Source organism: Rhinolophus ferrumequinum, chromosome 20 (genome assembly GCF_004115265.2).
Source record: "Rhinolophus ferrumequinum isolate MPI-CBG mRhiFer1 chromosome 20, mRhiFer1_v1.p, whole genome shotgun sequence".
NCBI classification, from domain to species: Eukaryota; Metazoa; Chordata; class Mammalia; order Chiroptera; family Rhinolophidae; genus Rhinolophus; species Rhinolophus ferrumequinum.
Genome location: NC_046303.1, coordinates 1,371,345 through 1,398,691, shown reverse-complemented (window position 1 = coordinate 1,398,691; position 27,347 = coordinate 1,371,345). Strand labels below are relative to the sequence as shown.

General features: G+C 47.7%; 1 protein-coding gene across 1 annotated transcript in view; it reads right to left on the bottom strand.

Annotated features, from left to right (window-relative positions):
* Positions 1-27,347, bottom strand: part of ABCA13 (ATP binding cassette subfamily A member 13) — a 241,923-nt gene that overhangs the window by 135,845 nt on the left and 78,731 nt on the right. The window contains exons 24-31 of the mRNA XM_033088866.1: positions 23,842-23,955; positions 21,247-21,337; positions 20,178-20,354; positions 18,587-18,893; positions 8,880-8,994; positions 7,303-7,632; positions 5,483-5,552; positions 3,887-4,018 (exon numbers count right to left, since the gene is read on the bottom strand). Of these exons, the coding sequence (XP_032944757.1) occupies positions 3,887-4,018; positions 5,483-5,552; positions 7,303-7,632; positions 8,880-8,994; positions 18,587-18,893; positions 20,178-20,354; positions 21,247-21,337; positions 23,842-23,955 (1,336 nt within the window). The remainder of the gene's footprint in view (positions 1-3,886; positions 4,019-5,482; positions 5,553-7,302; positions 7,633-8,879; positions 8,995-18,586; positions 18,894-20,177; positions 20,355-21,246; positions 21,338-23,841; positions 23,956-27,347) is intronic.

The following is a 27,347-nucleotide window of genomic DNA, read 5'->3' as shown; positions in this document are numbered from 1 at the left end:
TAGATTGTATGCTGCCCGTGTCCATTGGGGATGGCCACTTTCTTTACTCAGCCTAACCTCTTCTGGAAACACCCTCATACACACACCCGGAAATAATTTTTTACCAGCTGGTCATCCCCTAGCCAGTCAAGTTGACACATAAAATTACGCATCATGCCAGGTGTCTCATGTAAGTGAAATCATATGGTACCTGTCCTTTTGTGACTAGGTTTTTTTTCACTTAGGATAATGTCCTCAAGGTCCATTCACAGCTCTGTCAGAATCTCCTTCCCTTTAAAGGAATGCTCCATTGTATGCATACAACACTTTTGTTTACTCATTCATTCACCAAACACACTTGGGTTGCTTCCACTTTCTGGCTGTTGTGAATAGCTCTGTTGAGAACATGAGCGGACAAATACCTGAGTCCTTGCTTTCAATTCTTTTAGAGTTCAATCTTTTGAGTGTTCCCTGCTCTTTTAAGAAGCCTCTTCTGGCGGAACCGTTTCCCTATTTTGTCCTCCCACATGAGCTCGATCCAACGACACTCGGATTCCAGTGTCTGGAGCCTCTTCTAAAAGCCTGTGATCATGCTCACCTCTCCATCCCCTGACCCATTCGTCCACTCTCCCCTTCCCTAGAACAGTGCTTTTGGACAACTCCGTGCAACATTTGGCCAGGTGATTAATCCCTGGTGTCCAGAGCTGCCAGAAGCAAAAAGAATCAGAAACTTAATGAAAACCTTGCTGCACACCAGCCATCTGGCACGGGGCGTAGGGCCAGGAAGCGGGCAGCTTGAGAGGTGTGGGATGGTCTCAGACCGAACACCAGGAGAGGAGAGAACACACAGCACGCAGGCGCCAACACTGGCATTCGCTGTCTGGTGGGAGGGCTGCGTGGATGGTACAGAAATCGGCCAGCTCAGACCCAACACGGGCCTGGAGGCCCCGGACCCCAGTAATCTCACCCTGGCCCTCAGCTACTGTCCATCTGTCCTACACGGCACGTCACCCCCTTACAAAGACGTGGCTCCTGCCCGCTCACTGCTCACCCACATTTTATTACTCTTCTGTGCCTTCAGCCCCTTCCCGGGAGAAGAGAACCAAATCTCTCACATCTTTTCTTAAGGAAGAGTGGGAAGAAAGGGTTTTCATCACCAAAACTACTGAATTAAATTCTTTCAGCCAACGTCATGCTAGTTTGCTCACAAACATCTTTCTCCCTCCTATGTAGTTGTATGCACCGCTCCCCAAAACATTTTTTTTTTGCTTTCTTTTCCTTTTATTAAATTATTGGGCATTTTTAAACATCAAAAACTATAAGACATATAGTCAACTTTATAGTTTAATTAATTATAGGAGAAATGCATGTTGAAAGAAGAAAAACTGAAATAGAAAAGAAATAGTTTTTTTTCTGTTTAATAATTCCTCATAAACTCCAACCACTCGGCATACGAACCAAACTGTGTATGTTAAAAAAAATTTTTTAAAAATACATAAATATTGAGATATGTCTGTTTAAAACTTGATTTGAGAATTTTATCATTTTCTTTCATTAAATAGTTTTTATAAGCTTGTAAATTGTCTATATTTCCTTCATTTGGATATTTTGAAATATTGACTTAAATTCTTCTAAAGGAAACTCAGTCGATTTTCATTATTTATCTCTTTGGAGTTAGGTTTCGAAAGGCCTTTCCTACCTTTAAAATCATACTTTTCCTGTTTACTCATTATTTTTAATGATATTTGTTTCTGATGAATTTGTGAATGAGCCTCATTTGTCTTCCCTAATAGGTTGATTGAATAATATATCCTTTCTCATTGATTAAAAAAGCAAACTTTAACGCAGAGTAAGTTCTTGTTTACTGATGTGTCCTGTGGCTCTATTATTCCATGAGCAGTCCATTGTTTCCATCCTCATCAACTGACAGTGAGGTTTTATACAATCATCAGCCCCTGTGGCTGTCATTATTTTCAATAATTTTTGACCATTATTATTAATTTATATTCCTAGCTATCTTTTAGAAATATTTCATCAATTAGAAACAAATTTTCTTAGCATTTTTATTTAAATAACTTGTAAGTTTCATTATTTTAAAATGTTTCACATTAAATGCTACATAATTTAAAGTTATATAAATTTATACATTAATTGGAGAAAATCAATCTATTTAAAATAATAAATATCCACATTTTTTCCCTATCTCCCTCTCAGTCCCTTTCTGCCCCTCTCAGTCTCTTTCTGTCTCTCTCTCTCCCCCCCTCCCTCTCTCCCTCCCTCACGCCCTCCTTCCTTCCCTCCCTCCCTTGTTCTCCTTCCAGAAGCTGCTATACCCAGAGAAGTGAGCTGGATGGAGGCTCACCCACTGGAAATGCCTGAAGGCTTGTTGAAAGCAGTTCTGCTCTGGCTAAAGAAAAAAACCCTCTTTGGTCCGACTTCTCTGCCTCTAGTCTGGGCTAAAGGATTTGCTCACACCAGACTCTGCCTTGTCAATTAGAACCCTGCAGTGGAACGTGGGGGAAAGCCTGGCTGAACATGGAATGTCCCTTTGCCTGACTGTGACATAAGACAGCATTGCCCTGGGATCCTCAAGCCTCAGGTCCTGATGGTTGGTGGGAAATTCAGACCCTTCTGAATCCCTGGCCAAATGGTTTGCTGGCCTCTGCATGGCCAAGGGCCCCAGTTCTTGCTGGATTTTACGCTTCTCAGGTTCTTCCCCTTTTCCCGGAGTCTAAGACCTCCACCATTTTATATCTAGGTATATTTTTTAATCTCTTTTTTTCCTAGAATCCACCTTTTCTGAAATTTTACTTGAAGTACCAAGACAATACAATATAAATTTTTCCAAAATAAATTGCATTTCTAAGTTATGCTCTCTCTCTCCCTCTTGTGGGCCACATTTTCATGCTTTCAATCACCCACATTATTTTTATTTTTACTCATCCTTAAATGATGAGAAAGCTCCCAAAGTTTGCAAAGTATTTTTATAAACAGAATGAACTGGTTTCCTTCCTCCATTTTCAATTTGTACATGACTAGAAACTCTTTTTTTATTTTCTTGTTACTAACTTTAAAGATGAGATGCCAGTTGAAATACACAGTTGCTTAGGAAAGTATAGAGCCAGAATCACAAGTAATTTCATCAAGAAAGTATAATCCCATGAAAATGACATTTCTAAAATATGAACCAACACAACGTTTGAAGTGCTGTTTCTTCTTGTTGGCCTACGCCAGGTTGTTAGGATGCATTTAGGTAACTGCTCCCCTAACACAGCAGGAGAACCACCACCGCTGGTGGCCGCAGCCCATTGCCTCCAGGGCATTCTGCTGTGAGCACATGCCTTCCACACCAAGGAAGAAACTTGACACGTGGAAGAAATTCCATACCTGGGACACCACTGGCAGCTCGGGTCTAAAGGCAGCCCGAGCCCTGCACCAAACACAGCCCCGTTCCACCAGGGCCCCTCCAGGTTCTGGCAACCCGGTCCCTTCACTGCCACCCTGGGTGTTCTCTGAACCCTTGGCCCAAACTTGTTCCCTGGGGACAACCACACTCTCCTGCTCTCAGTCCCCTCGTCCCAGCCCTTGGGCTCCAGGCTCTTTTCTGTTCAGTTGACCGAGGTCCGCTCGCTGGGAGCTGCACGGTGAGCCCGGTGGGTTCCGTCCCGATCCAGACTCTTCTGCCACCCTCACATGTCCTTTGCCACCACTCAGGGCTCAGAAACACCATGTATCCTCAAACATTCACAGCTCCTGCTGAAATGCATCCTAACAACCCTCTTCTGATGGCTTATTTAAAGAATATTCTAATATTCACATATATTGGCACAATAGTTTAATACTACAACACAATAATTTACAAATTGTGTAAGTTCATTTGTCATCTTTTAAAGCGCAGAATTCTTACCTGGAATCAAGTTGCTTAGGTACCATCCACATAAAAAATACAGGCCAGAATCAAACAGAATCATCCAGCAAATCCAGCCAAATGCCATGCCCACTTGCTCTGGAGACTGGTACATATTCTCCCACTGGACTCCTGGAAGGAAGGAAAGGTCAGAGTTAGAGCCTCCATTCCCCTTCAGGGCAGAGTTGGGTGGATGAGGGCATTCATTCTGGAAGCTCAAGCAAAGATGACAGCAGCTAAAACAAAAGGAAGGTCAGTACTATCCATCATAATTCTCCCGAGAAGATGTTAGCTTACTCAGCCTCAAGTTTAGTTCAGTGATATCATTAACACTTCAATATCTGCCATTTAAAATCGTTAAAAGTTGTTTTCCTTATTATTTAGGGAAAATAAGCGTGCTACAGAAAAAGATAAAGAGGGCTCCGTGAAAACCCAAACTCTAAATTATATTATTCTCTCAGCTCTTGCAAGATACATAAACAGGATATATATGATCTGAAGTGGGAAAAAATCAGTTTCTTATAATACATTTGCAATTTATTCTGGATTAAAATAAAATTTAAGGAAAACATTCCTCTTTCTAAATTTTCCTACATACTGCCTAAAACTAAATAAACTCAATGTTTGAACGTCATGTGCTTGTTAGAATTTAATCCAAAATGTTCAAAGGCCTGAACAGCGCCCACTTTTCTTCTATATCCTCATGATCCATCTAGTTTAAGGGGTTGCCACGGCGCGCAGCCTGGATCAGGCAGGATCACTCAGCTGTCTCAGCACAGCGTCACCACATACGATTCACTGAAACGTCTGAGAACTCCAAGCCTAGCACCAGATCAGTGAGCTAACATCACAGTATCTGGAGTTGAGTTTCATGTATTGCATATATTTTCCTGTGTTTACAAAAACACACCACAAAATCACATAAACATGTAAGAAATATGTCTGTACTGTCATTGGGTATTACTTGTCTAATCTCAATATAAGTGGAAAATGCTGCCGATGAATTTTTAAAATATCAGTTTAGGCTGTATTAATAGGGATAAAAACATATAGAAAATGGAGGAGACAATTGCACTCTATTCTATACTGGTTAAACCTATTTCTGGATCGTGGCCTTAAGGAAGGATCCAGAAAATCTGGAGGCAAAGATGAGAGCTGGAAAATATGTGCATGGTTGACATGTGAAAGAAAGAATTAGAAAGAGAAACTAGAAAAAATGGACAGAAGATTCAGGAAGACAGAGTCCAGTCCACTAACACTCTAAGACATGGGACACGTGTGCACACCCCACTCCTGGAAGTATTCAGAAGGTCACTGAGTTGACTGGGTGTGAGTCAGGGGTGTTACAGGAAGGCCCGGGCATTAGCTGGCTGGCTGACCTGGACAGTGTCTGAAGCACGGACGCCATGGCTGTTCCTAAGACCAGAGCAACTGGGTGGTGGGAGGTGTTTCCATCGCTAAACCAAACATCAGGACCTCATCCCAAATGTTCTGCTTTGCAATGAAGACTTCCTGCTACACCACGTGCAACATGGTAACTATCAATTTCTAAAAACCGGAGTCATGGGGAGTCACTTTTTAAATGCATGTTCTTACCTGCCTCTTGCCCTTCCAGGAATGTAATGAAAAATACTCCTCGTCCAAAGGCGGTCGTGGAGAGGAGGCACTGCCCATGGATTGATGGGGAGAGAGCAAAACGGCACATTAGTGCTGGCTTGGGGCCAGAAAGCACACAGCACAGAATTCAAGCAGAGCCGCCATGACGTATTCCTGCTCTCACGACGGCAGACCACCGCTCCAGGCAGTGAGTTCCATGTCTGAACCTCATAGACTCAGCTCAATGTCAGCCCATTCGGAAACGTGCGGTAACAAGCTAGTTTTTAATGCTAAAAGGAATTACCTCCCTTTACTACAATGCTTGAAGTGTCATAAATCCAATGCACTGTATACAGAAATGTATAACACAGAACGGTGGGAAATGGAATAGAGCCATTTACTCCTTTTTATTACTGCGTGAGTGCCCTGGAGCACACTGCAGGCAGACGGATAGCACAATACACTATTCTACACCGGGAAGAGAGAGTACTGAAGGAAAGTGTTATTCTATTTCCAGTGTGGAGGTCCTATGTCAGGAAAAAAGCCTACTGAAAGTATCTTCTATTTAAAAATATTATGTACCAGAGTTAGATTTTTTCCTTGGTGGAAAGCACTTGAACGTGTAAAATGGAAATCAAAGGGCATGCATACAACCCTTCAATGTAAGGGCTGGAGTAAAAACAAAAATAATGATGCCCTAAATGGTCCAGGTTGCTTTCGTTACTCTGGAAATGCCTAAATAACACTAACACAGCATTATGGGTTATGAATTATTACAGGTGTGACATAAGCTAATCAAGACTGATGAGCACTAATCAATGGATAAATACTGATTGAACAGCACCAGTGTTCATCACACATGCAAATCTGTGCCGTGTACACAGCCAGTAGAAACCATGCAGGACTGAAGGGTTTATGGGTGTCGGAGAACCACAATTCGACTCTCACAGAAATATTCTGCCCTAAAGCTCAAAATGAGCAGAGAAGGAGCCCCCTCCCAACAGTGAGGACACGCCAGGCTGTCATGACAGTGTGTGGCTCTGACTTTGAAGGCCGTCAAATGTCCCTCAGCAGCCCTGGAACTCAGTGTCCTTGGTACCTTCCAAATCCTCCCTGGTGAGGGCCAACCAAACCTCCCAACACACTGCAGTCAGGAATTCCCCTGGCCGGCGAGGGGAAAGAAAACCGTGGGCGTATAACGCAAATGTTACGGCTGTGACCCAGCTCTGTGAACTGACCGTTTCATAATGGTTCCTTCATCCCTTCCATGGGCTCTGAGCTGCAACTCCACGCCCTGCACAGTACCTGCCAGACCCCAGTCAGAAGAGAACGAGCAGGCGTCTGTCTCGTGCATATTTTCTATCGCAGGCCTGAAAGTTTCTAACACTGTTTCAGGAGGTGCATTTTAAACGGACGAATGACTCTGACAGTGCTAACGGAAAGATCTTTCCACTTAATGTGATATATAATTCATGAGGCTTCAAGAAAAATGCTTATTTTTTACTTCTAAAATAGCTTTGGAAATCCATTTCTCTCCATGCGTGAAACAGTCCTATGCTTCCGTGAGGACACTACCCATTTCCCAAAGTCTTGGCAGGGGAGTCCCATCCCATGAGCAGTGCCCTCCAGCGGCACCCCTGCAGCCTCAGCGAGCCACCCCTGCAAGGTTCACCTCTGTGGGCACAACAAAGGCAAGGAAATATCACTAGGTCCACGCAGATCGGAAAGTGATACACGGAAACCTGAGGGCAGCGGTTTGGTCTTGCTGGGTTGACGGCAGTTTTGTTTCATTTTGCATTTCTACAAAACAACCCACTTACCAGAAATATCTGAATGGCAACACTTAATTGGTTGTGTAGAACCAACAGGATGATGTAGGGCAAAAAGCTGATCATATACACCAGGCTGGTACAGAGGGCGGCTGTGTTCGCGTGGCTGAAAAAGGCACTCAGGAAGAAACTCAGCATGACAACAGACACCCCGAAATCCAGGAGGAAGAGGAAAACGATGAGGGCATTGCTGTACGCGAAGAGGCCACTCGCTTTCAGGACCACGGCCAGCGCCGCGCTGCTGATGGTCACCACGGCGACGTTCTCCAGGAACCAGGCCAGGAAGGGGGCGGTCGGGTGTACCCCCATCATCCTCAGGTACTGCCAGGAGTAAAGCGGAAGTTATGGCCGCAAGGCACACGCGGGAAAAGGAACGATCACGGTGAAAGGACGCCCACCGGGGAAGGGCCAGCCAGTGCTGATCCTGCCACGTTGTCCCGGCGTGGGAATCCAGCCCCTCCTCCTGGACCCCACAGAGCAGGCCATCACCGGTTTAGCGCAGAGAGATGTGGGCGGGGCCCAGGTGTGTCAAGCCCCTCCCCCGATGTAAGGGGGCGTGGCCGAACGGTGGGGCAGGTCCCAGACCTCACCCTGCCTCCTCCTTTGTTTGGGTCTTGTTGTTTTCGTTTTCATTTTTTGTTTCACTTTGTTTGTGTTAGTTTTATTTAATGAAAACAGAGAAAAGTAAAGGGGGACATACTGCCCCTGAGGCTGTTCAGTTTGGAGGATCATCACATAGGTTTTAGAATGCATTTTGCCAAATAAGTCAGTTCACAGTAATAACAAGACAATTAAGTCATCCACTAAACCTACCATTTGCTCATCTATGACATGGCGATATCTGTGCACGGGGGGCTGGTTACTTGTGAAATAAGAACAATTCCTGGCAGAGTCAGCCAGAGCCCAGCCAGACTGGGGTCACCCAAGCCCTCTGCCCAGGGGCCCAGCGGGATCGGGGAAGAGACACAGGAACCCAGGAAGGAATCCACGCTAAGCAGGGTCGCGTCTGCAAAACGCTAGTGCAAGTCCTGCGCAACACCGCGCGAAAGCACATCGTGCTCTGCCTGCCCGTTCTTCACTTTAGCGGACATCCCGTAAGTCAACAACGTGTCCCGTTGTCTCACGGCCTCGCTCTACTGCGGGCTGATCGGGAGGCAGGTCTTCCCAGGCACTTCCAGAAACTTCCACTTTTCAAAGCAGCTTTGCTAGTTACAAGTTACTATTGCTAACAACATTAGGACAAAAATAGCAAGGCTCTGCATGAAGAATTCTAACCGTAAACTACGAAGGGAAGCCAGCCCTTACATCTGTCTGAGTGGTATAAAAACTGCCGAGTAAGCAACATCAGTTTGCGTATTTCAACCCCACGTGTCTTTCTCTCCCTTTCATCTCTGCAGGAAATTGCTGCTAAATTCTGGCTTCGGACTCATAAGGATTTTTCCGGGACCCAGCCAGGTGGTCCACGGGAACCCCAGCAGAGGGGAAGCGGGCACAGAGCCCAGGTGACGATTCATCTCCAACACCCCCACCCCCTCCTCGTCTCCCAGGTAAACCAGAAAGCCGTGTACCTCTTCTATCTGAATCTCACGCTCGTAAACCAGCTTCCGGACCATACTGGCCACAGACACCATCCACGTCAGCATCATGATCAGGGGGAAAAAGAAACCCACGTTGTTCAAGAACCTGGAAGGAAACAATTCAGTCACGTGAGGGCATCAGAGCGGCTCCACTCAGAATCAGGCTCGTGGGTCAGTCACACCCCGCTGCTTCCAGCGTCGTCTTCACACGCCACCGAGCACTGCCAGGAACAGGATTCATCAACAGGCCTGTGACTTGGGCAGGACGGCTCTTTGGTGCCGTGATTTCACAGGTGTGCAGACTCACAAAGGAAACACAACTGATTCAAGGTCCCTCAAGTACCATTGCTCCCATCTTCTCTGAAACCCTCCTCACAGAGCAGCTGGGAGGAAGGAAACTCATGACTACCATTTCCCCACGTATCAGGACCACTATCTGTCTTCAACCATGATGTCAATTGTAGGTTATCACCTGTAGAATATGTGAAAATTGGCAATTGAAAGTCTCCCTTTCTATTTCCCCAACACTCACTTCTCAACCCACTCTATCTGAACTTTTTCTAATGCGGACTCGAAATGACTCTCATCTAGGACACCAGTGACAGCCACGCCTTAAATCCAATGGGAATTTCTCCAGCGTTTTCCTTCTTTACTTCTCAGCAGTGTTTGATACCAATGGCCTCTCCTCCTTCCTTCTCTTCTTTAGTTTCCAGAACAGCTCTTGGCTTTCTATCAACTTCTCCTTGACCCGCCCTTCATGTGGGCACACCCACCCCAGCCCTAGGCGCCCGGATTCTCACGCCGTGCCCTCTGAGCCCTGAGTCCACACTCTCTTTATCTGGTTCATCACTGAGACCAGCCCTTTCGTTGGGTGTGTGACACATGAACGAACTAAGCAGAGAAAGGTCCTACCATGAAGGGTCCTACATTCGAATGAGGGACCTGGGGGGAGGGGGCTTAAAAGAAACCAATAAAGAAAGTTATATGACATAATGTCAAGTGTGTAAAAGAATGGCTTTGGCAATAGTGAGGAGGGGTGTGTTTCAAACAGGGCAGTGAGCCGAGGTATCTGGGGAGGAACGAGCCAAGCAGAGGACAGAGGAAGAGAGACATGGGTCCTGCGGGAATCGGAAGGAAGACGCTAGGGCAGAGCTGCAGTGAGGCGAGGACGGCAGGCAGGGGCGTGGGCGCGTTTCAGATGTGGCCTGGGGCGCCAGGGATTCACAGGAGAGGCGGGGCAGCGGGGCGGCAGCTGGGGCCAGATCATGCAGGGATCTTCTATGCTAGGGCAAGGCTGCCTTTCTCCAAAGAACAAAGGAATAACACAAAAGGGTTTTAGAAGGGAACGAGGGTAAACGGAGAGGTGACAGATCAGATGCAAATTTTTTTAAAAAGACCCCTGAGTTGTAGACAGGGGAGTACAGGTGGGGAAGGCCAGGAAGGGACGTCGGAAGACAACAGCAGAATTGCAACATGTAGACAAACGACAAGGGGGCCCGGCAAAGGTAATGGCCCTGCACGCAGTGGGCTCTGCTGCCACCTCCTCCAGAGCCCTGGACCGCAGCATGGGCGTCTTCTGACTCTGCTGTCTGCCCTGTGCTGGGCCACAAGCCCGTCAGGCGGGGCGCACACCACACATCCCTGCTTGGCAAAGGGCTGCCAGAGGGAGAGCCAAATATTTGTTACTAAAACCATGAATGGGGGGGAAGGCAATTAACTCTGTTTTTATGCATTTTTCTACTTCAGATGACCATAATGAGCTGTCCACTTGCTGAATCACATTTTAAAGTCAAACGCAGTTAACTCATACGCTGTGCAGTGACTGCAGGGCAGTGTTTCGATTTCCAGGTTTGTGATTTTTCTGGGGTTTTTAATCATTGTGTTTTATAGTGTTCAGTGCAGGCAGACGTCTACAAACAGAAAGTGCCATAAACCACACCCACATGCACGTACAACAAACGCCATCTGTTGTCCCAGAGTAACAGTTTAGAAAAGACCAAAAAAAGAGAGAGAATCAAGCAATAAAGTCCAAATATGGAACTTTGAAAAAGTAAAAACACAAGAAAAGAAGGAACTACATGTACACCTTATGCACTTTTAAAATCCAGAACAAGGAAGCATGTTAAAGAGGGAATGAGCCCTGGAGAGGAAGTGGGAAAAGGTGGGGGACAAAGCAGACAGACCCTGACGGCCTTGCGTGATACCAAGCCTGTCTAGGACCTCGATAGTGGGAAGAGGTTCGTGCTTAAGGTGAAGCGGTCTATGGCTCCACCGCCTTCACCCGGGCTGACACGTTCTTAGAGCTCCTTCCTAGACTCTCATCCCTTGGGATCCCCAGCAGAGGACGGTGACTTGTGGTTCTCTGGCCTTCCTACGATCCTGAGAACCCCCGATCTACAGCTCCCTGAAGGAGGGATGGCAGCACTTTCCACGACATCTGTCAGTCAACTACAGTGCCTGATGCCCAGCAAGTGTGGGGAAGGGGCTTTCAAATGAAGAAAGAGCACAAAAACTTTCATTCCTGGCAGAATGTGGTAATTTTAAGTATGTAAATCATACACCATCACAATGACAAAGAATGGGGGAATATTCCCCCCGAAAAAAACTGACATCTTGGAAGAGGGTACTGAGTATAACTGTTTTCTCAACTCTTGATAACCATTTGTTTATAAAACTAACAATAAAAATAGAAACATATTAGACCAGGGATGTCTAAGTGACCTCAGAATCGGGATTGCTCCTCCCCTATTACTGTCAGGACAGCAAGAATCAAAGGAACAGGTTCCAGATTCTTCTCTGTGCTTACCCCACTCTGGAGCCCAAACAAAAGCACTGTCGATAAACTTTCCAATTAGGAATCAAAGGCTCTTTATCCTTGCAGCCTTTTTAAAAAGATACTCTGAGCTTCCTAGCATTCAATTGTCACCGTCTCTTTTTCTGAAAGTGGCAAACCCTTGATCCACATTCCAGTGGCCCCTCGTCGACAGCACTTTCTCTGTGGCTCGCCTCTGCTAGGACCATCACTGCGTTCAAGGGCAGAAGGTGACGAGCACATTGAATCAGAACCACACGTAAAAAGCAGCACACAGAGAAATCAGCTTTTGTTTCTGTCACTCAAAGGTACACAACTTTGATCCAAGTAAAGGGTGGTGGTCAACTTCCACCCCTACCACCCTTCCTGCCTGCCTTTCTCCTCCACCCGACCCCCACCACCCCAGGCCCCCATCCCAGGAAGACCCCAGAGCACTGCAGGGGCAGCTGCGAAAGAGAAGGACCACAGATGCCTTGCTTTCTTTCTCTCTCTCCCCTCTCTCCGTCAGGAACCTGAACCAGCCGGCTGAAGTCACTTGTCTGCATCCCCCGCCTTCCCCAACACAGCGGCCACTAGTGGTTTGGATGGGGAAGGGGAAAGGAAGGAGCATTCAGGCTCCTGTTCAGCCTGAGTCCCAGTGCAGCCTGTGCAGAGCTGACCACAGAAGTGTGCCCTTCCCTAACCGCGAGGTTCCAACCTGCTGACTCACCTGGGGACGTCAGGGAGAAGGGAGGATGCCCACGTGTATGCAGCCCTCTCTGGACAGAGCAGTGGCACCAAAACCATCAGTCGTGCCTCAGCTGTACGTGGACAAACCTAACAACAGCAAGTGCTGCCCCACGAGGGTCCGGCCTGCTCACAGGGCCTTACCGTGTCCCCTTTCTGGGTCTTAGGCTTTTCACAAGCATGCTCACCACTGAGTACCACAAGCTGGTGAGGTGGGCAGGCCAGCAACTAGCACCCCCATTGGGTGAGGAGCCTGGCACTCAAAGTATTGATGGGAGAACATGCCCCAAATGGGCCACTGTGGCAGACTGAGTACTCGAATTAAAGCTGCCTGAGAAACAGTGGGGGCGAGAAGGACACTCTGATCTCCTTTGCCCCCGACAGCAGCAACTAAACCTCCCATATGAAGTGGGGCAGATGCATCCTTGCAGCCAAACAAAGAGAATCAGGGTCGAGAAGTCCATATAAACAAACCCCATTACTTCTTCACCATTTTACTACCCTTAGTCCCACCCCTTTGTCTTCTCAATTATCCACAAATTTAGTATTTCTTTGTCTAAAAGGTATCAAGCCTTCCTATTATGAGCACTTCTTTCAGTCTCATATTTTATGGGGCTCCCATACATATGTAATTAAATTTGTTTTTCTCCTGTTTTAATCTGTCATATGTCAATTTAATTTTCAGACAGACAAAGCACCCTAGTAGGGAAGAAAGAAGTTTTCTGCCCTACAGTATCAAATCGCTGGCGCAAGGTCACATGACCAGCAAGCAGCGTTTCTGTCCTGCTGCCTCGTGATTCCAAGTCTGAGATTCTAAAGTGATCCCAGAAGTGTGAAAGCAACCAGGACCTCAGTAGGTCCTACTGCTGCCAGACCCAGGCTGCCGCAGCCGCAGGCTTTCGGGTGGTAACCCAGACCACTGGGTGCAGCAAGCCTCTTCATCCTGAGCCCCCTGCGTCTCTGCGGGCAGCCCGTGCATGCAGGCAGTGGGGCCGAACTCCTCTTGCCTCTTCCAGAGCATGTGCAGCTCAGCTCAGTGTCCCTCCCTTCCCACTAACTAGAGTTCGGAACATAGAGTATCTACTGTACTACTCAGCGAGTCTCGTCACCGCAAGAACTGCACGTTGCTTACCTCTGCATCTCTCCCAGAAGCTAGGAAATTGCACATCGTATGGTGGACATGAAAAAATGCTATTGGATGGACAGATGGATGAATACATGAGCGAAGGAAGGTACTGGAATAATATATCAGAGGCCGACATGCAGTGTTTCCAAATGAGAGTGCTCGGGAATTTGGCTGGGACAATTCATTGCACACAACTGTCCCCACTGATTACAAGACACTTTGCACCCCTGGTCCTCAGGCACTGAACGTCCCGCACCCCCACTGTGACCATCAACACACCTGCACAGTTCAATCCCACTTGCCCCAGGGTGAGGACCTCTGCTGAACCCTGAGCTCCGATTAGGACAGAAGGAAACAAGTCGGCGTTTACATGCAAGGGGGTAAGGGGACAGCTGAGTGACCAAGAGCGTACACATGCTCTGTTTCCCACACATAGTGCCTACAAGTCTTAAGTGGTGGCTAACGGCTCACTAGGGAGAGAGGGCATTAGGATGGTGGCAGACCTTGGGGAGAATAACTTGGCTTGTCTGAGTCTCAATTTCTTGAGTTGTATTTATCTTCTAAAGTTCTCAGAGGATAAATGAGATGATTTTCAAACTGTGACACAGTTTTACGAGAAGCACTATTTTGCTGTTTTTGATGAAAAAAGAACATGGAGACATCAGATAAGCTGTTGCCTGACATTTTAATAAACACCACCCTCTTCTGCCCAGCAGGGAAATGAGTCCGTAAGAGCTTCGTGGGCAGGAGAAAGTGGAGGATTATAAAATTTGATACATCTATTTATTGTACTTCCCCCACAGTTGGTGTCACCAACCAATTATGGACTTTCCAGGCCCTCCTGATGGGACAGGACAGGGCTCGGGTCCTTCCAACAGCTCTGAGCGCTGAGGGTGATCAGAAACAGGAATTTCTGCTGAAAACAATAGGTGCTGACTAAATACAAGACAGGGGTGTTTAGTAAGTTTCCTGGAAGTAAACCCCAAGGAAAAGAAACAATAAAAATGTGTAAAATGAGAGGACCTCTCGCAGATGTATTGCGGATCAAGCTGATATTTTTTTGAAAGCAGGAATTTGACATTTCAAGCATGAATCCCTGTCAACCCCTCGCTCTTGACTTCTCCCAAGATAAATCCAAGTCCAGGCACCAAACAACCGGGTGCACGAACCCCCCCCCACACACACACACACACATTCACTTTGTTCTTCTCCTGGACTCAGCCCAGCTCCTGGGAGTTGAAGGCACCTAAAAGCAGTGGAGGAATTAATTGTGCCCTTTCAAAAAAATATTCTTTGTGTATATAAAACAATTCTAGAGCATTGTTGTTTTTCATTTTCTGAAAACCTTTTCATTAAGTGGCCTTACTCTTTGAAGCAATATATTAACATTTGGAATTCCTTATATTCATGAAGTACACCACAGTTCCAATCACAAAATTGTCCTGTGATAACCACCATGAATCATGGGGCTGAAAGGAACGTTGCATTTTATAGTCCCGCTCCTGTGCGACTCTGCGATCTTACAGTAAGTAGCATTTCCCAATATATGCCCCTCAAAACATTAGTTCCATCGGCTGCTAAAAGATAGTAAGTGGGAGAGAGAGACAGAGCTAGAGAGACAGGGAGGGAGATCTGTGTTCAAAGATGAGAGATGCTTAGTTAAATCGCGTTGAACGGGACCAGAAGGCTCCCCCAGCACCACCGTACACCACCAGCTCCTTCCCCTTTCTGGCTATTCCCCACGACACCCTATACTTAAACAACTTAACAGAGACCTCTTCCGCCCACATTCCCCACCAGCCACTGCCCATTTCTCTCTTCTCTTTCACAGAGAAACTCCTAAATTGTCTGAACTCTCCCCAGTCTGCTGCTCCAATCTCTCCTGTGACCTGGCTGTCACCCCTCCGTGGAGGCTGTGCTTAGTGAGGTCCCCAAGGATGCAGTGTCCATCTACACGTGCTTCGCCTGTGAGCCGCACAGGACACACTCGAACACTCCTCTCCTGGAGCCACCTGCTCTGCGTGGCCACCAAGACGCCACACTCTCGGTTTCCCTCCTCCCTCCCTGACACTCTGTCGCGGTCTCCTCGTCTCCTGGAACTCCTCGTGGCAGAGACCCCAGGCCTGCTCTTGGCCCTCTTTCTTTCTCAATCCACACTACCTCCCATGGTAATGCCATCCCATCTCTGAGTTCTAAACTCCATCTAAATGGTGAGACTCCCAAAGTCATATGTTGGCTGGATTCCCGCCCACCCCACGTCCTAAAGAAACCTGCCCACTTGGTTTCATCGCAGTGTCTTAAAGGCAGTGAGACATGTTCAACACTGAACTTCCATTCTTATCCCCTAGAAGAAAGAAAAGCTTCTCCACCCACAGCTTTTCTATCTTCACGGTGATTCCAACACTCCAGCTACTGGGACAAACAGCCTGCCCTTCCCTGGTGTCCCTCCGTCTCACCCTCATCCAGTGTTGCCTCTCCGTTCTTAATGCACCTGGAATTTGACCACCTTCCACCACCTTCCTGCTGCCGTTCCGGGTCAGGACACCATCTTCTCACACCTAGTTCTCACCTCAGCCTGCTCAGTGGTCCATACGCGTCCAGTTACCCCCTGCAGACTTTCTCCACACAACAACCTGAGCAAGCCTTTGACATCACACGTCACATGGCGTCACTCCTGCTCAGAACCCTTCAGACATCTCAGGACCCTCAGGTCCCCTGCAGCCACACAATCCCTGGGGTGCCCGCTACGTCATCTCCTACACTCCTGCTGTGTGATCTCTGCCAGGTGATGGCACCCCGTGGCCCTGTTTCTCTGGCCTGGAGCTCATTTCCATGTTTCTGTAACTCTTCAGCACTTCGTGAAATGTCACTTCCGGGCAAGGACCACCCAACCACATTAGTAAGTCCTCTTGGCACTCGTGGTTCATCCTGCCCGTGGCACTTACCCCTCCGACATCCAGCACGATGCCCTGTAGACTCTGCCTCCCTGGGTCGTGCAGGCTGCAAGAACAGGGGTTTTACCAGCACGGAGTCACCTCCAGCTTAGAGAGTACAGAGCATACATAGATACACTTGAATGAGTGAATGGATGAATGAATGAATGAATCTGTAACTCAGTCCGTAAGCAGTAGGGAACCGCTAAAGGTTTTCAAATAAGTGTGCTTTCGAATGTAGCCTAGTGCTGGGTTCCTGTAAGAGCTAAGACTGTCTCAATCACGTACACCAAGCCCTCAAGAAATACATACTTTTCCTAACTAGAAATAAAGGAAGGATGGATATATGACAATGGGAGATCTCAAGGATTTAAATCATTCAAAGAAGGAAAATGCTTCTTAACCTTTTAAAGGAGTAAAACAAATACTTCTGAGGAACTGGGCCATGCTGTCCCAGTGGATGGACTAACAACTGTCATTTCGTGACACCAGAGTCACACAGGGCGTTCGGCTAACTCCAACTCGAGAGATGAATGTTTCTAATTCACAAGGGTAAGTAAACCCCACGTCTTCATCTATTTTAGTCTCCTTTCCAACCCTTCACAACACCTGTCGGCACACATTCGGAAGGGGTAGAAAAGTGGCCATGCAGGCAGTCTGGGACTTGCCACCGAGCTGTCTGCAGGAGGTCGCTGCTTTAACGCACCTTCCTGGGGACGTCCTGTGAACCCCAGCTCCTCCTGCGAACAGGAGCGGAGGGCAGCTGTGCCTTCCCTCCCTCACCAGCCCAGCCCACGTGCCATGGCTGAGGATCCCAGCATATTTCCAAGATTCACCTAAAAGCACAGCTCCTAACAATGTGCCTTCTCTGAGGCCATTCGTTCTCACATGCCCTGGCATCTGCGTTGCTATGAGGTGTGTGTGCATGGCACACTGGTGATACCTTGGCCACAACAGCTGTTTCCCTGACCTCTGCCCTTGGTGCTACCACCTCCAAGAAAAAGCAGAAGAGCGTTGTCTGAAATGTTCAATGTCAAAAATATCACTTTGAAAGGAAAGCTTTCATCTTACCAAAGAGATTAAGAAGCTTACCAACGACGTGCGCGAGGACGCAGTGCCCGGGTTAAAACGACACCGCGGTCCTGTCTTTCTGACCCTCTGCTCTCCCCGCCACATATGGCACCCCAAGATAAGCGTACCCCAAGATAAGTGCAGCGGGGTGGATGCAGCCTTTGATCCCACCGCAGTGGGCAGCTCCCTCCTGCAACACCGGCATCTCTCTCATCAAAAGTGTAGCGATGAGCCTTGAGGCGCAAGGCAGGTGACTGACGGGAAAGCCCTGTCCAGGGGCCCATGCAGGACCAGCGTCCGCTCTATGACTAACGATCCCAGGGGCCCTGCTTCCTTGTGGGCTTTCCCCCTGCCGCCTCTGCCCCAGAGCAGGCTGGGCAGAGATGCCTGCGGGAACAGCGCCCATCGAGCTGACCCACAGCCTGCAGCAGCCCGGCTCTCGGGCCCTCTGCCTTCCAACCCTGCCCAGGATGCAAGTCCCAGGGGGACCACACCATGCGGTCCACTTCCAGAGCCCCTGCCTGGCCGCCCCCTGCCCCAACGCTTGCTCTAATGCCTCAGCGACTCTCCCTCCAGTCCTGTCGTCAGCTGCTCCAGCCCCTAACTGACCTTCCATCTCCTACAGACGTCGCACAACTCGGAAGTGGTCTCCGCTGGCCTCCCCGTGCAAAGCCAGCAGCCCAGGCCTCCCCACCGTGTCTTGGGCAGCACACCCCTATGTTTTAAGCATTTCTGCTGAGGAGGAGACAATGTTTTCTGCTCCCCGGGTGGAATCAGGAGTCCTGCGTGCACAGCCCTGGGGACGCTGCACCTGGACCTGATCTGAAGGGTATTCGCTGTTGCCTGGTGTCGAGTTTAAAGCGCCACTTGATCACATGATCTCAATAATTATCCTCCGATCTGGACAGCTCAGGCCTATGGAAAACGCAGCTCAGCAAACTGAAAAGGGGAACGATGGACTTTGGAATGAGTGCAGAATGCCCTCACCACGAGGGGACACAGGGCAGGGCTGGGCCTGCCCGGTACTCACAGGTCACTGCGGTGACAGGGGTATGGGATCGCCTGTGCCTGTGTGGCCAGTTCCACGGCTTCCTGCCCCGTCTGCTCCAGGATGATGGCTCTTTCGATCATGTCTTGTAACGGAATGAAGATGTAGTTATATTTGAACCCATCAGCTGGTAGGCTCTGAGGATGGAACTTCCAGAAGGGGTTTTTCACCAAGTCCGTCCGCATGCTATATAAGATGCTGGTCCGGATGGTGTACGTGACATGAGGTGGCAGCGGGAGAGGCTCCGATCTGAAGTTCTTGCCGGCTAAGGAACTGTTGAATATGACACCTAATGGCAAAAGAGGGAAAGCGGGGCCATGACAACCCGGATGCAGTTCACACGCTGCCCACACAGCGTCTGGCTGCAAAGCCAGCGGACCAGAGGCTCACTCAGCCTTCTGGGGCCGAAGGGGCCGCGTCCAGAGAGGCAGGGCTGGTTTTCAGTGTCACACAGACAGAGGAATATAGAACCTACTCCCAGGACCATCTCTTTTTCATCTTAATAAAACCACACAGTGGTGGCATTAATGCAAAGAAATTGTTTGTTTTGCATTTGTGCCGGACTTGAAAGACTACATGAGGTTCTCAAATAATCAGGCTTTCCTTCTTTTTACAGGTGCATTTCTAAGAATTAACATTTGGGGGATTATCTGTCATTTAAAATGTACACATATGGAGTCTCTATTCTACCACGTGCAGACTTTGAATTGTATATAGAAAGCCTGTTATGGGTCGAATTACGTTCCCCAAAATTTACATGCTGGAGTCCTAGATGAAGCACCCAGTACTTGAGAACATGGCTTTTGGTAACAGGGTCTTTAGAGGTCACCGAGTGAAAAGCGTCATCAGCAGGGGCTCCAACACACACGACCGGTGCCGTTATAAGAAGGGGGATCCAGGCACAGTCTGCACAGACGGAAGATGCTGAGAGGACAGACAGGGACACGTGGAGTCCACAAACCAAGGAGAGAGGCCCCGGGAACCGGCCCTGCCCACACCTTGAGTAGGGCTTTTGGACCCCAGACTGGGTGACAAATGTCTGTTGTTTAAGCTGCACAGTCTGGCGCAGTGTCACAGCAGCTCTACAAACTAATACAAAGCCAAAAAAACCAGTTCAACGTGTATTCAAAACAAGTGTGACAACACATCGTATTTATCTTGAATAAGTGATTAGTTACTAGATGGAGTTGAATCAGCCGCTGTCCTTTCTCCCACCCACCCCCAGGATGTCAAGATACTAAGACAAAAATAGGAGTAATGGGGGAAATCATTTCCTGTAACTTTAATCAGGAAAGCTATATTTGGTCCTGCGAGATTTCACTATACAACACCATCGTAAACTAGTAAAAACTGACGCAGTGAATAGCACGGGACGGAGGATGGTGACGAGAGCAGTTGTCGGCACGGGACACGGCCCACCTTCCATCATCTCCATGCTGTTGTCTCCTCTATTTTACTTTATCCGGAAAAGACTTTTCTTTCTGCACCATCGTAAGACCGGTTTAGGGAGAAGTGGGCAGGTGACAACCGTCGGCGCAGTGCCCCCGAGAGCCCTCTGTCACTGGACACTTACTGGCCAGAAAGCTGTTCTGCCGCATGAGCTCCCGGGCTTTCGCGTCCAGCATGGCAGCCGACTCCAGGGCCTGGAAACGGTCCAGCAGCACGCAGGAGGACAGGTTGGCCAAGACGCGGCCCAGGAAGTGCAGGCGCCTGTCGCCCAGGTGGCTCAGCATCCTGCTCAGCACCCGTCCTGAGGAGAGGGGCCATAGCAGGACATGGAGACTGCCCCGGGCACAGGGCTGGCTGCTGCCACGGTGCACACTGCCCCACGCATGTGACGTGCAGCCCAGCACCCCCATGAGGCAAGCCCTCCAGAATCAAATTCTGTTCTTTGCAAAATTTGCTACTAACCTGCTGAGTGCAACTTCCGCATTTTACATACGTTCCCTATAGCTGATATTCACACGTAAGTGGAAAGGAAGCTGTTAAATCAGAAGAGGCTGGCTTATAGCCCACGGGAATGGGGGGAGGTGGAGGCAGGGGAAGCCGGAGAGTAAACAGAAGTCCACGGTAGCACGGGGGTCTCCACGCCGGCCGACACTCCACCTGCCCACCCCAGCCTCCCTCCTTGACAGACCCACGGAGACGCTTTTGCTCAAGACTTCATAAAGAAATAAAAGAATTAATGGAGGGGAAGTGACCATACATGAAAACATACCGACATGTTTTTACATACCCACAACACACAAAAACACACAGCAAATCATGAAAGTGTGTAAACAGAATTACAGTGCGGGGCACCCGTTAGTCGTCGGTGGTCACTCCCTTGGCTCTGGGGACCTGCCTATTCTAGCCCCCAGCAGCACACGGACATCAGCTTCTGGCCACATCCTCCTCTCAAAAAGCTCCCATTAAGTATATGGGCTACAATAAGCCCCGCCCCCAGCCCCAAATCTATCAGCTTGAACAGAACCATCAACTGGGAAACCGGAAGACAGAAAGAAATGGAAGCCTGGTGACAACCCTCTGAGAAAGAGGCCTTACTCTTACACACCCACACTTATTCTTACACACCCACACTCACTCTTACACACCCACTCACACCCACACTCACACCCACACTTACACACCTACTCACTTACTGTATGTCTGGAGCTTTTCAGTCAGTTTGTCCACACTGATGTGCAACTGGCTTTCTACAAAGTTTCTTATAAATTTGTTTCTAAGCGCCTCCTAAAGGAAAATAATATATGTAGTTTAACAAAAAATAATGGCATCATTTTTTTCTTATCGAATAATACTTGTTACAGTTACTCAAAGTTTCATTGTTATACAAGAAAAAGGCACATAAAGTGAACCAACTTAAAAGAGATTGTAAACATCAAGTAAATAATAGCGTGCCACATGATTAGGACTTTATCTTGAAAAATAAAAGTAACAATGATGACAATTTAGATTATAACTGTAACTGTGCACTAATATTGAAAACAGAATGAATTAAAGTTGACTTTTTGGCTAATTTCCGGAACCACATGGGACCCTTCAGGCTGCCTCTCCCACAGGCCAGTCGTGAAGAAGGATCACCGCTGCAAGAACACTCAGGAAAGGTTTCTGTGCTCCCCAAAGCCTCTCTTCCTTCTTCAATCTTCTAATCGCCTCTGGAAGCTCCGGGCCTGTCATCAACACCATCTGCATCATCCTTCTTTCCTTATTGATGGTTCCACCTCTGCCTTGCTTGTCAGTGGTTTCCCTATGGAGAGTTCTCCAAGATTACTTTCATCAACGTAATGGAATCTGCATCGTTGTTTTGCAGTCGGTGTGCATTTACCTGCAGTGCTGCCACATACGTGCAACACCCAAGAAGCCACAAGAGACCGAGAGTGAAACCCACAGAGGCCTGGGGGCCAGTGCCAGGATTACGAAGGGGCGCATCTGGGGGGGCCTCACAGTGGCCTTGTCAGGTCACTAGAGAATATCTAGGTAGCATCCTGACTCTGCTTTACCGCATGACCTTGTAACTTGGGAACCTCGGAGGAGGACGTCTCAAATACGCGCTTCTTCCACTTCAGCTCTTTCATGTCTCACATTCACGACATGGTGATGTGATTTACTCTGTCTGCAGGGGCGGGATTTCACTGTGAAACCCTGGTGTGCCCTTTCTTTTCATCTCATTTATCTTCTTTCACTGGACATTTGCTGTTCGCCACACATTGCGGGTGCCTCGTTACATACCAGTCACTCAATCTTAGCAACGAGGACATCACTGTCACTTTTAACCACTGAGGAAAGGAAGTCAGGGTCATGGCACCACCGAGGGTACTAGGCTGACCCTCTAGGGGCAAAGCCCGGCCTCCAACATGGTGGCAGCTACTGCAAATCCAAGACCGGTGGATTCTGCCTGAACGTGAGCTGGATGCGAAGAAACGGAGCTCCGCTCACCAGGACACTCTGTCCTCTGAGATAAAACGTTCATCGAGTGACTAGATATGCGACTTGAATTTCTGACATGAGCACCTGGTGAACAGGACTCAGCCAACCTACAGCCTTCTCCATAACCGGCCTGATGGGGGCACAGAGCCAGGCACCCCACACGTCCTCACAGGGCTCCGTTTGTCACTTGTAATACAGTGTGTTGTTACATGCCGTGGCATCAGAGTCCTTTTCAAAGCCTTCACTACTCACAACTCATTACAGAAAAGCCCGCTTGATCCCCGTATTAGCAAACAAATTAAAGAACATTACAAAGGCAGCGGGCCTTCACACAGCTGGGCCTCCATGAGAATGGGTGGCACAGACACCAACTACCTGCTGTGCCCTGAAGGCCCTCTCACCTGCTGCGGTGGCTCCCAGACCACGACCACCCTGTCAGGGATCCCCTGACACAGCACAGCCCTGTGGACAAGTGACTTCACCTTGAGGCGAGGCTGCCACCCAACCCCTTCCCCGTGTGCTTCCCTCAGGGTCAGGCTTCACTGCAGTGGGAGGCGATGCACCAGCCCTCCAGCCGCCTCCCTCTGCTCTAACAGTTGGGCCCCAACATGGGGGCTGCAGTGCTGTCCCATCCTGGCATCGCTTCTGGGAGGAGCCAGGCACAGAAGCATGGCCACATGCTTTCCACACCCTAACTCATCTAACACGTGTCTCCTAACTACGCACTCCACGGGCGAGACCCAAGGCACAGAGAAGTTCAGGGACCAGTCCAGGATCACACCGCAGTGGGGGCATGGCTGGGAATCAAACCCAGACAAGCTGGCTCTGGAGGCCGCTCTCTGAGTCACCTGGAACTACTCATCTGGTGCATAAGAAATAAGCCAAAGAAGGGTGAGAACGCAGGCATACTTTAGCACCCACTACACTTTAGGCAAGTGAGAGCTACACCAATACCCAAAGTTGTGATGTGGAGTGTTCCTGTCAGAACGTTAGGAATGATAACGGATCACTTTCATAGACACCCCCCCCCGTTGAAAAGTACATCAAACACCCAAAACAGCACGCAGGTAATGGGATGTAAAGCATGCGTAAATATTAATAAACTGTGGTAATACCTTGTGGTATTACCTTGTGTGTGCAAAATACTTGGTCATTTACAAAGTTTGCCCTCGTGTCCAACACTGTGTCATTCCTAGTCACTGGGGAGACCACACTGTGGGGACTGCAGACCCTCCAAAGGGCCGCTCGGACCTCACACACTCGCCACCACGCGACCCCTGCCCACGTGGCCACGGAGCCCCACTCACCTGCAGTCGGCCGAGCACCTGGCCCTTCCCAGTGCCCTGAACAACACTGGATACCTTCAGCAACGTTTCTGATAAAGTCTTTAGTTTGTCCACAAAATAGAAAGTGTAATTAGCCTGCAAGATAAAGCGCATTTGGTTGTGCCTCTGTTTCAGCTAGAACCCTCTTCAGCACCGTGGCAGCAGCAAGGACATAAGCGTGAGGTGACCAGGAAGCAGAGCAAACATCTACATGGCCGCCACCTGTCCCCCGTCCTGTCCCCGCCCTGTCTATATTACAACAAAAATTATAATAGAAAAGTTATGATAAAATTATAATTAATTATTTACAATTATAGATGATGGTTGTTAATGATCATCTGAAAGGTCCCAGGCTCTGTCAGTGAAAGATACCAAGGGTCAGGGAGAGAGAAGAGAAAGTATAAGCTTGGAAAAGTTCTCATGTAAGAAACAATTAACTCTCAGCACTGATAACTGGGGAGAGAACAAACGTGCTGTTAAAAACCAGAAGGGAGAAAACAAGGGAGAAAAATAAGATTCTATAAAAGAAATTCCTTTGGTAAAAGAGGAAAAAAGATCACAAGAACAATTTCAAAACTATAAAGATGACAAAAATGACAGTAAACTTGCTATGACAATAACTTTGAATAGGAAAAAAGTCCTAATTCAAAAAGGCTAATATTTTCAGATCCGTTTAGTAAAGTTAGTCAATAAATATTTACAGAGGGTCTGTGAGCCAGGCTCAGAAGCAGGTGCTAAAAATGCAGCTAGGAATGAAATGAAACTGTTTTCCTAGATAAGATGATGTTCTATTGCAGAGACAAAACTATCAAAGCCACCTGTATTTTTATATTGGATCCAAAAAAGGTTTTAAAAATCAAGCAAAACCAAAAAGGCTATAAATGTTAATAGCAAATAAAGTCATGGCAAAAAGGATCAATGAAACAAAGATTGTTTTGTTACGAAAAAAGTTTACAACTCGCAATGGTGAGTATTTATGCCCCCAGTGGCATATCATTAAAAGACATAAAGTAAATGAACTAGGAATAAGGAAAGGATTTGATAAGAATTGAAAGCAGGAGACATTAATATACTGCGCTGAGCCTTTGCAAGATCGGGCAGAGAGGACTTAAAAAATCATGAGGGTAAAGGGCATCAAATATATGGTGATGGAAAGAGAACAGACTGTGGGTGGCGAGCACACAATGTGATATACAGATGCTGTATTACAAATTGTACACCTGAAATCTATGTAACTTTGCTAACAATTGTCACCCCAATAAACTTTAATTAAAAAAAAAAATCAAGTGGCGAACAAGACCCCCCTTTGGGTCTGAAACCCTGGCTCTGCCCTCTTTGCTGAGTGGGTCTGTTGTCAATAGTCACCGAGCCAGAGCCTGCAGGTGGGGACAACAGCCTTGAGTCACATCCCCCAGCCAGTAAGAAGCAAGGAGGGGGCAGAACCAGTCTCAGTGGGGAGATAAGCAGGCACACTCTGAAGGGTCCTAGAGTCACCTTCTCCTCGTCAGCCCAGTAAAAACGCTCCCCTGTGGAAACTTAAGACGCTAACGAGACACGAGAGGCATGAAGTCGCCAGAAGTGCACTGCGCAGGCAGACGCAGGTGAGGACCCGCCTCCACACATTGGGGGCTGAAGGGAAAGGGGTGGCCCCAACCCCAAGAGCCTGTGAAGCCACAGTGCCTATAAGCCTGGAGTGGGGGGGCACACAGTCTCCTCAGAGAGCGCTCCGCTCCGTGGGGTGTCAGGCTCCCCAGTAATGCACCTTTCTCCCTGCGCAACGTCCTACCCAATGTCCACCCGCCTCTCTCCTGATGTCCACCGTGACAGCTGCAAGGACCCCTGCACCAGAACAGGTCTCAGCCCAGTGTAAACTCTCAGCTTGGAGAAAAACGGGGTAGGCTTGTATTAAATTAAAGACCAGTCAGCACTCCAGTATCTGGGTGCCAGGCGGAGCACGCGGGAAACCTCAGCAAAGGCCACCTCTGTGGGTCAAACCTGCAGAGATACAAGGTGGCATGTGCTATAAGTGCAACCAATTAGAAGATCTATAAAAAATCTCAGATGTACAAATAAGGATATGTGCACGTATACGTTATATGTATATTTTATACAGCCAGGTATTGCAACTTAAATAGGTTAAAGTGTCCTAATCTATCCTATATCCAAACCCCCACTTTTCAAGTGCCAAAGAGAAATTTACTAAAGCTAATAATGTGCTAGGGCGCAAAGAAATTGCCAATAAAATCCCAAAATATATAAATTATCTAGGTGTGTATTATAAGATTAGAAATGCTTAGGAAAAGTTTGTATAAACATTTCTAAAATTAACAAATGAAAATATTTAAACATAAATAACTCAATTACAGGACATTATTTAGGAAATGATTATGTAGAAAATAATAATAAAGATATTAGCTATAAGTATGCTGGATATAACCAAAATTCAGACTCAAGTGTGTTTGTTGTTAAATTACAAAGTGCAATTAATCATCATGGCTTTCACTGAATGTATCCATAAAATTATAATACAGCAAATCTGAGGAAAGAAGAACAAAGAAATTAATAAATATGAATTAAAAATAAATGACTTGGAGAAAAGGAAAAACAAGTACATGAGCGATTTCCCTAAACAAACGATAAAATACACAAATCTCAGCAAAGTCTAATTTTAAATTATCTAAGATTTATTAAAATATTAGGCTGCATCTAAATATTAATATTTGATATTAATTTGAAATTTCAAAACAACTGAAAACACTAAAACCTAAATAATAAAAAACAAAATATCTTAATTATATTAGGAAACAAAGCTACCAAATCTGAAAAGTCCCTATAACATATACAGAGAAATGTTTTAAAGCAAAAGGAAGTTATCCCTGTGATCTTAGATCTGTACATCTCAGTGGAACGTGTATTTTAGAAGAAAATGGCAGACTCCCCATGAGCTGTAGAAAGCCCTGGCACAGGACCACTCCAGCGATGACCAAGAGCAAAGCGCCCTCCGGGCACGAAGGGCGTGTTTAAGGGAAAGTTTGGAAGCTTATCGTGAACAGAACTTGCTACCTCCTCTTCTGCGTTTGCCATGGGATCAGACCATCCTCTGTCCACGGTGATGACCTGCTGGCACACCAGCTACCATCCGACAAGAAACAACTCCCAGGAAAACACAGCGATAATTTCAAAGGGAGGTGCAGATGGGAGTAATAGTAGATCCTGCCGTGAGTAGTTTCCAGATGTTCAGCAGCGGAAGGAAGGGACCACAAGCATTCAGACGAGCGCTATCTAACTTCCTCCTGGAGAAACCATTTTGGCAATTTCACCTGAGCTCATCATCCACGGGCAAAGCCCACAGCCTCACAGAAAAGTCAGGAAGCGTCACTAACCCGACCACGAATCGGCAAGCTGACTGCTCCGCAATCACCAGATGCGCAAACCCAGCAGACCAGCACCTGAGCTCCAAGCTTCCTGGCCACCTGGACCGGTCCTCC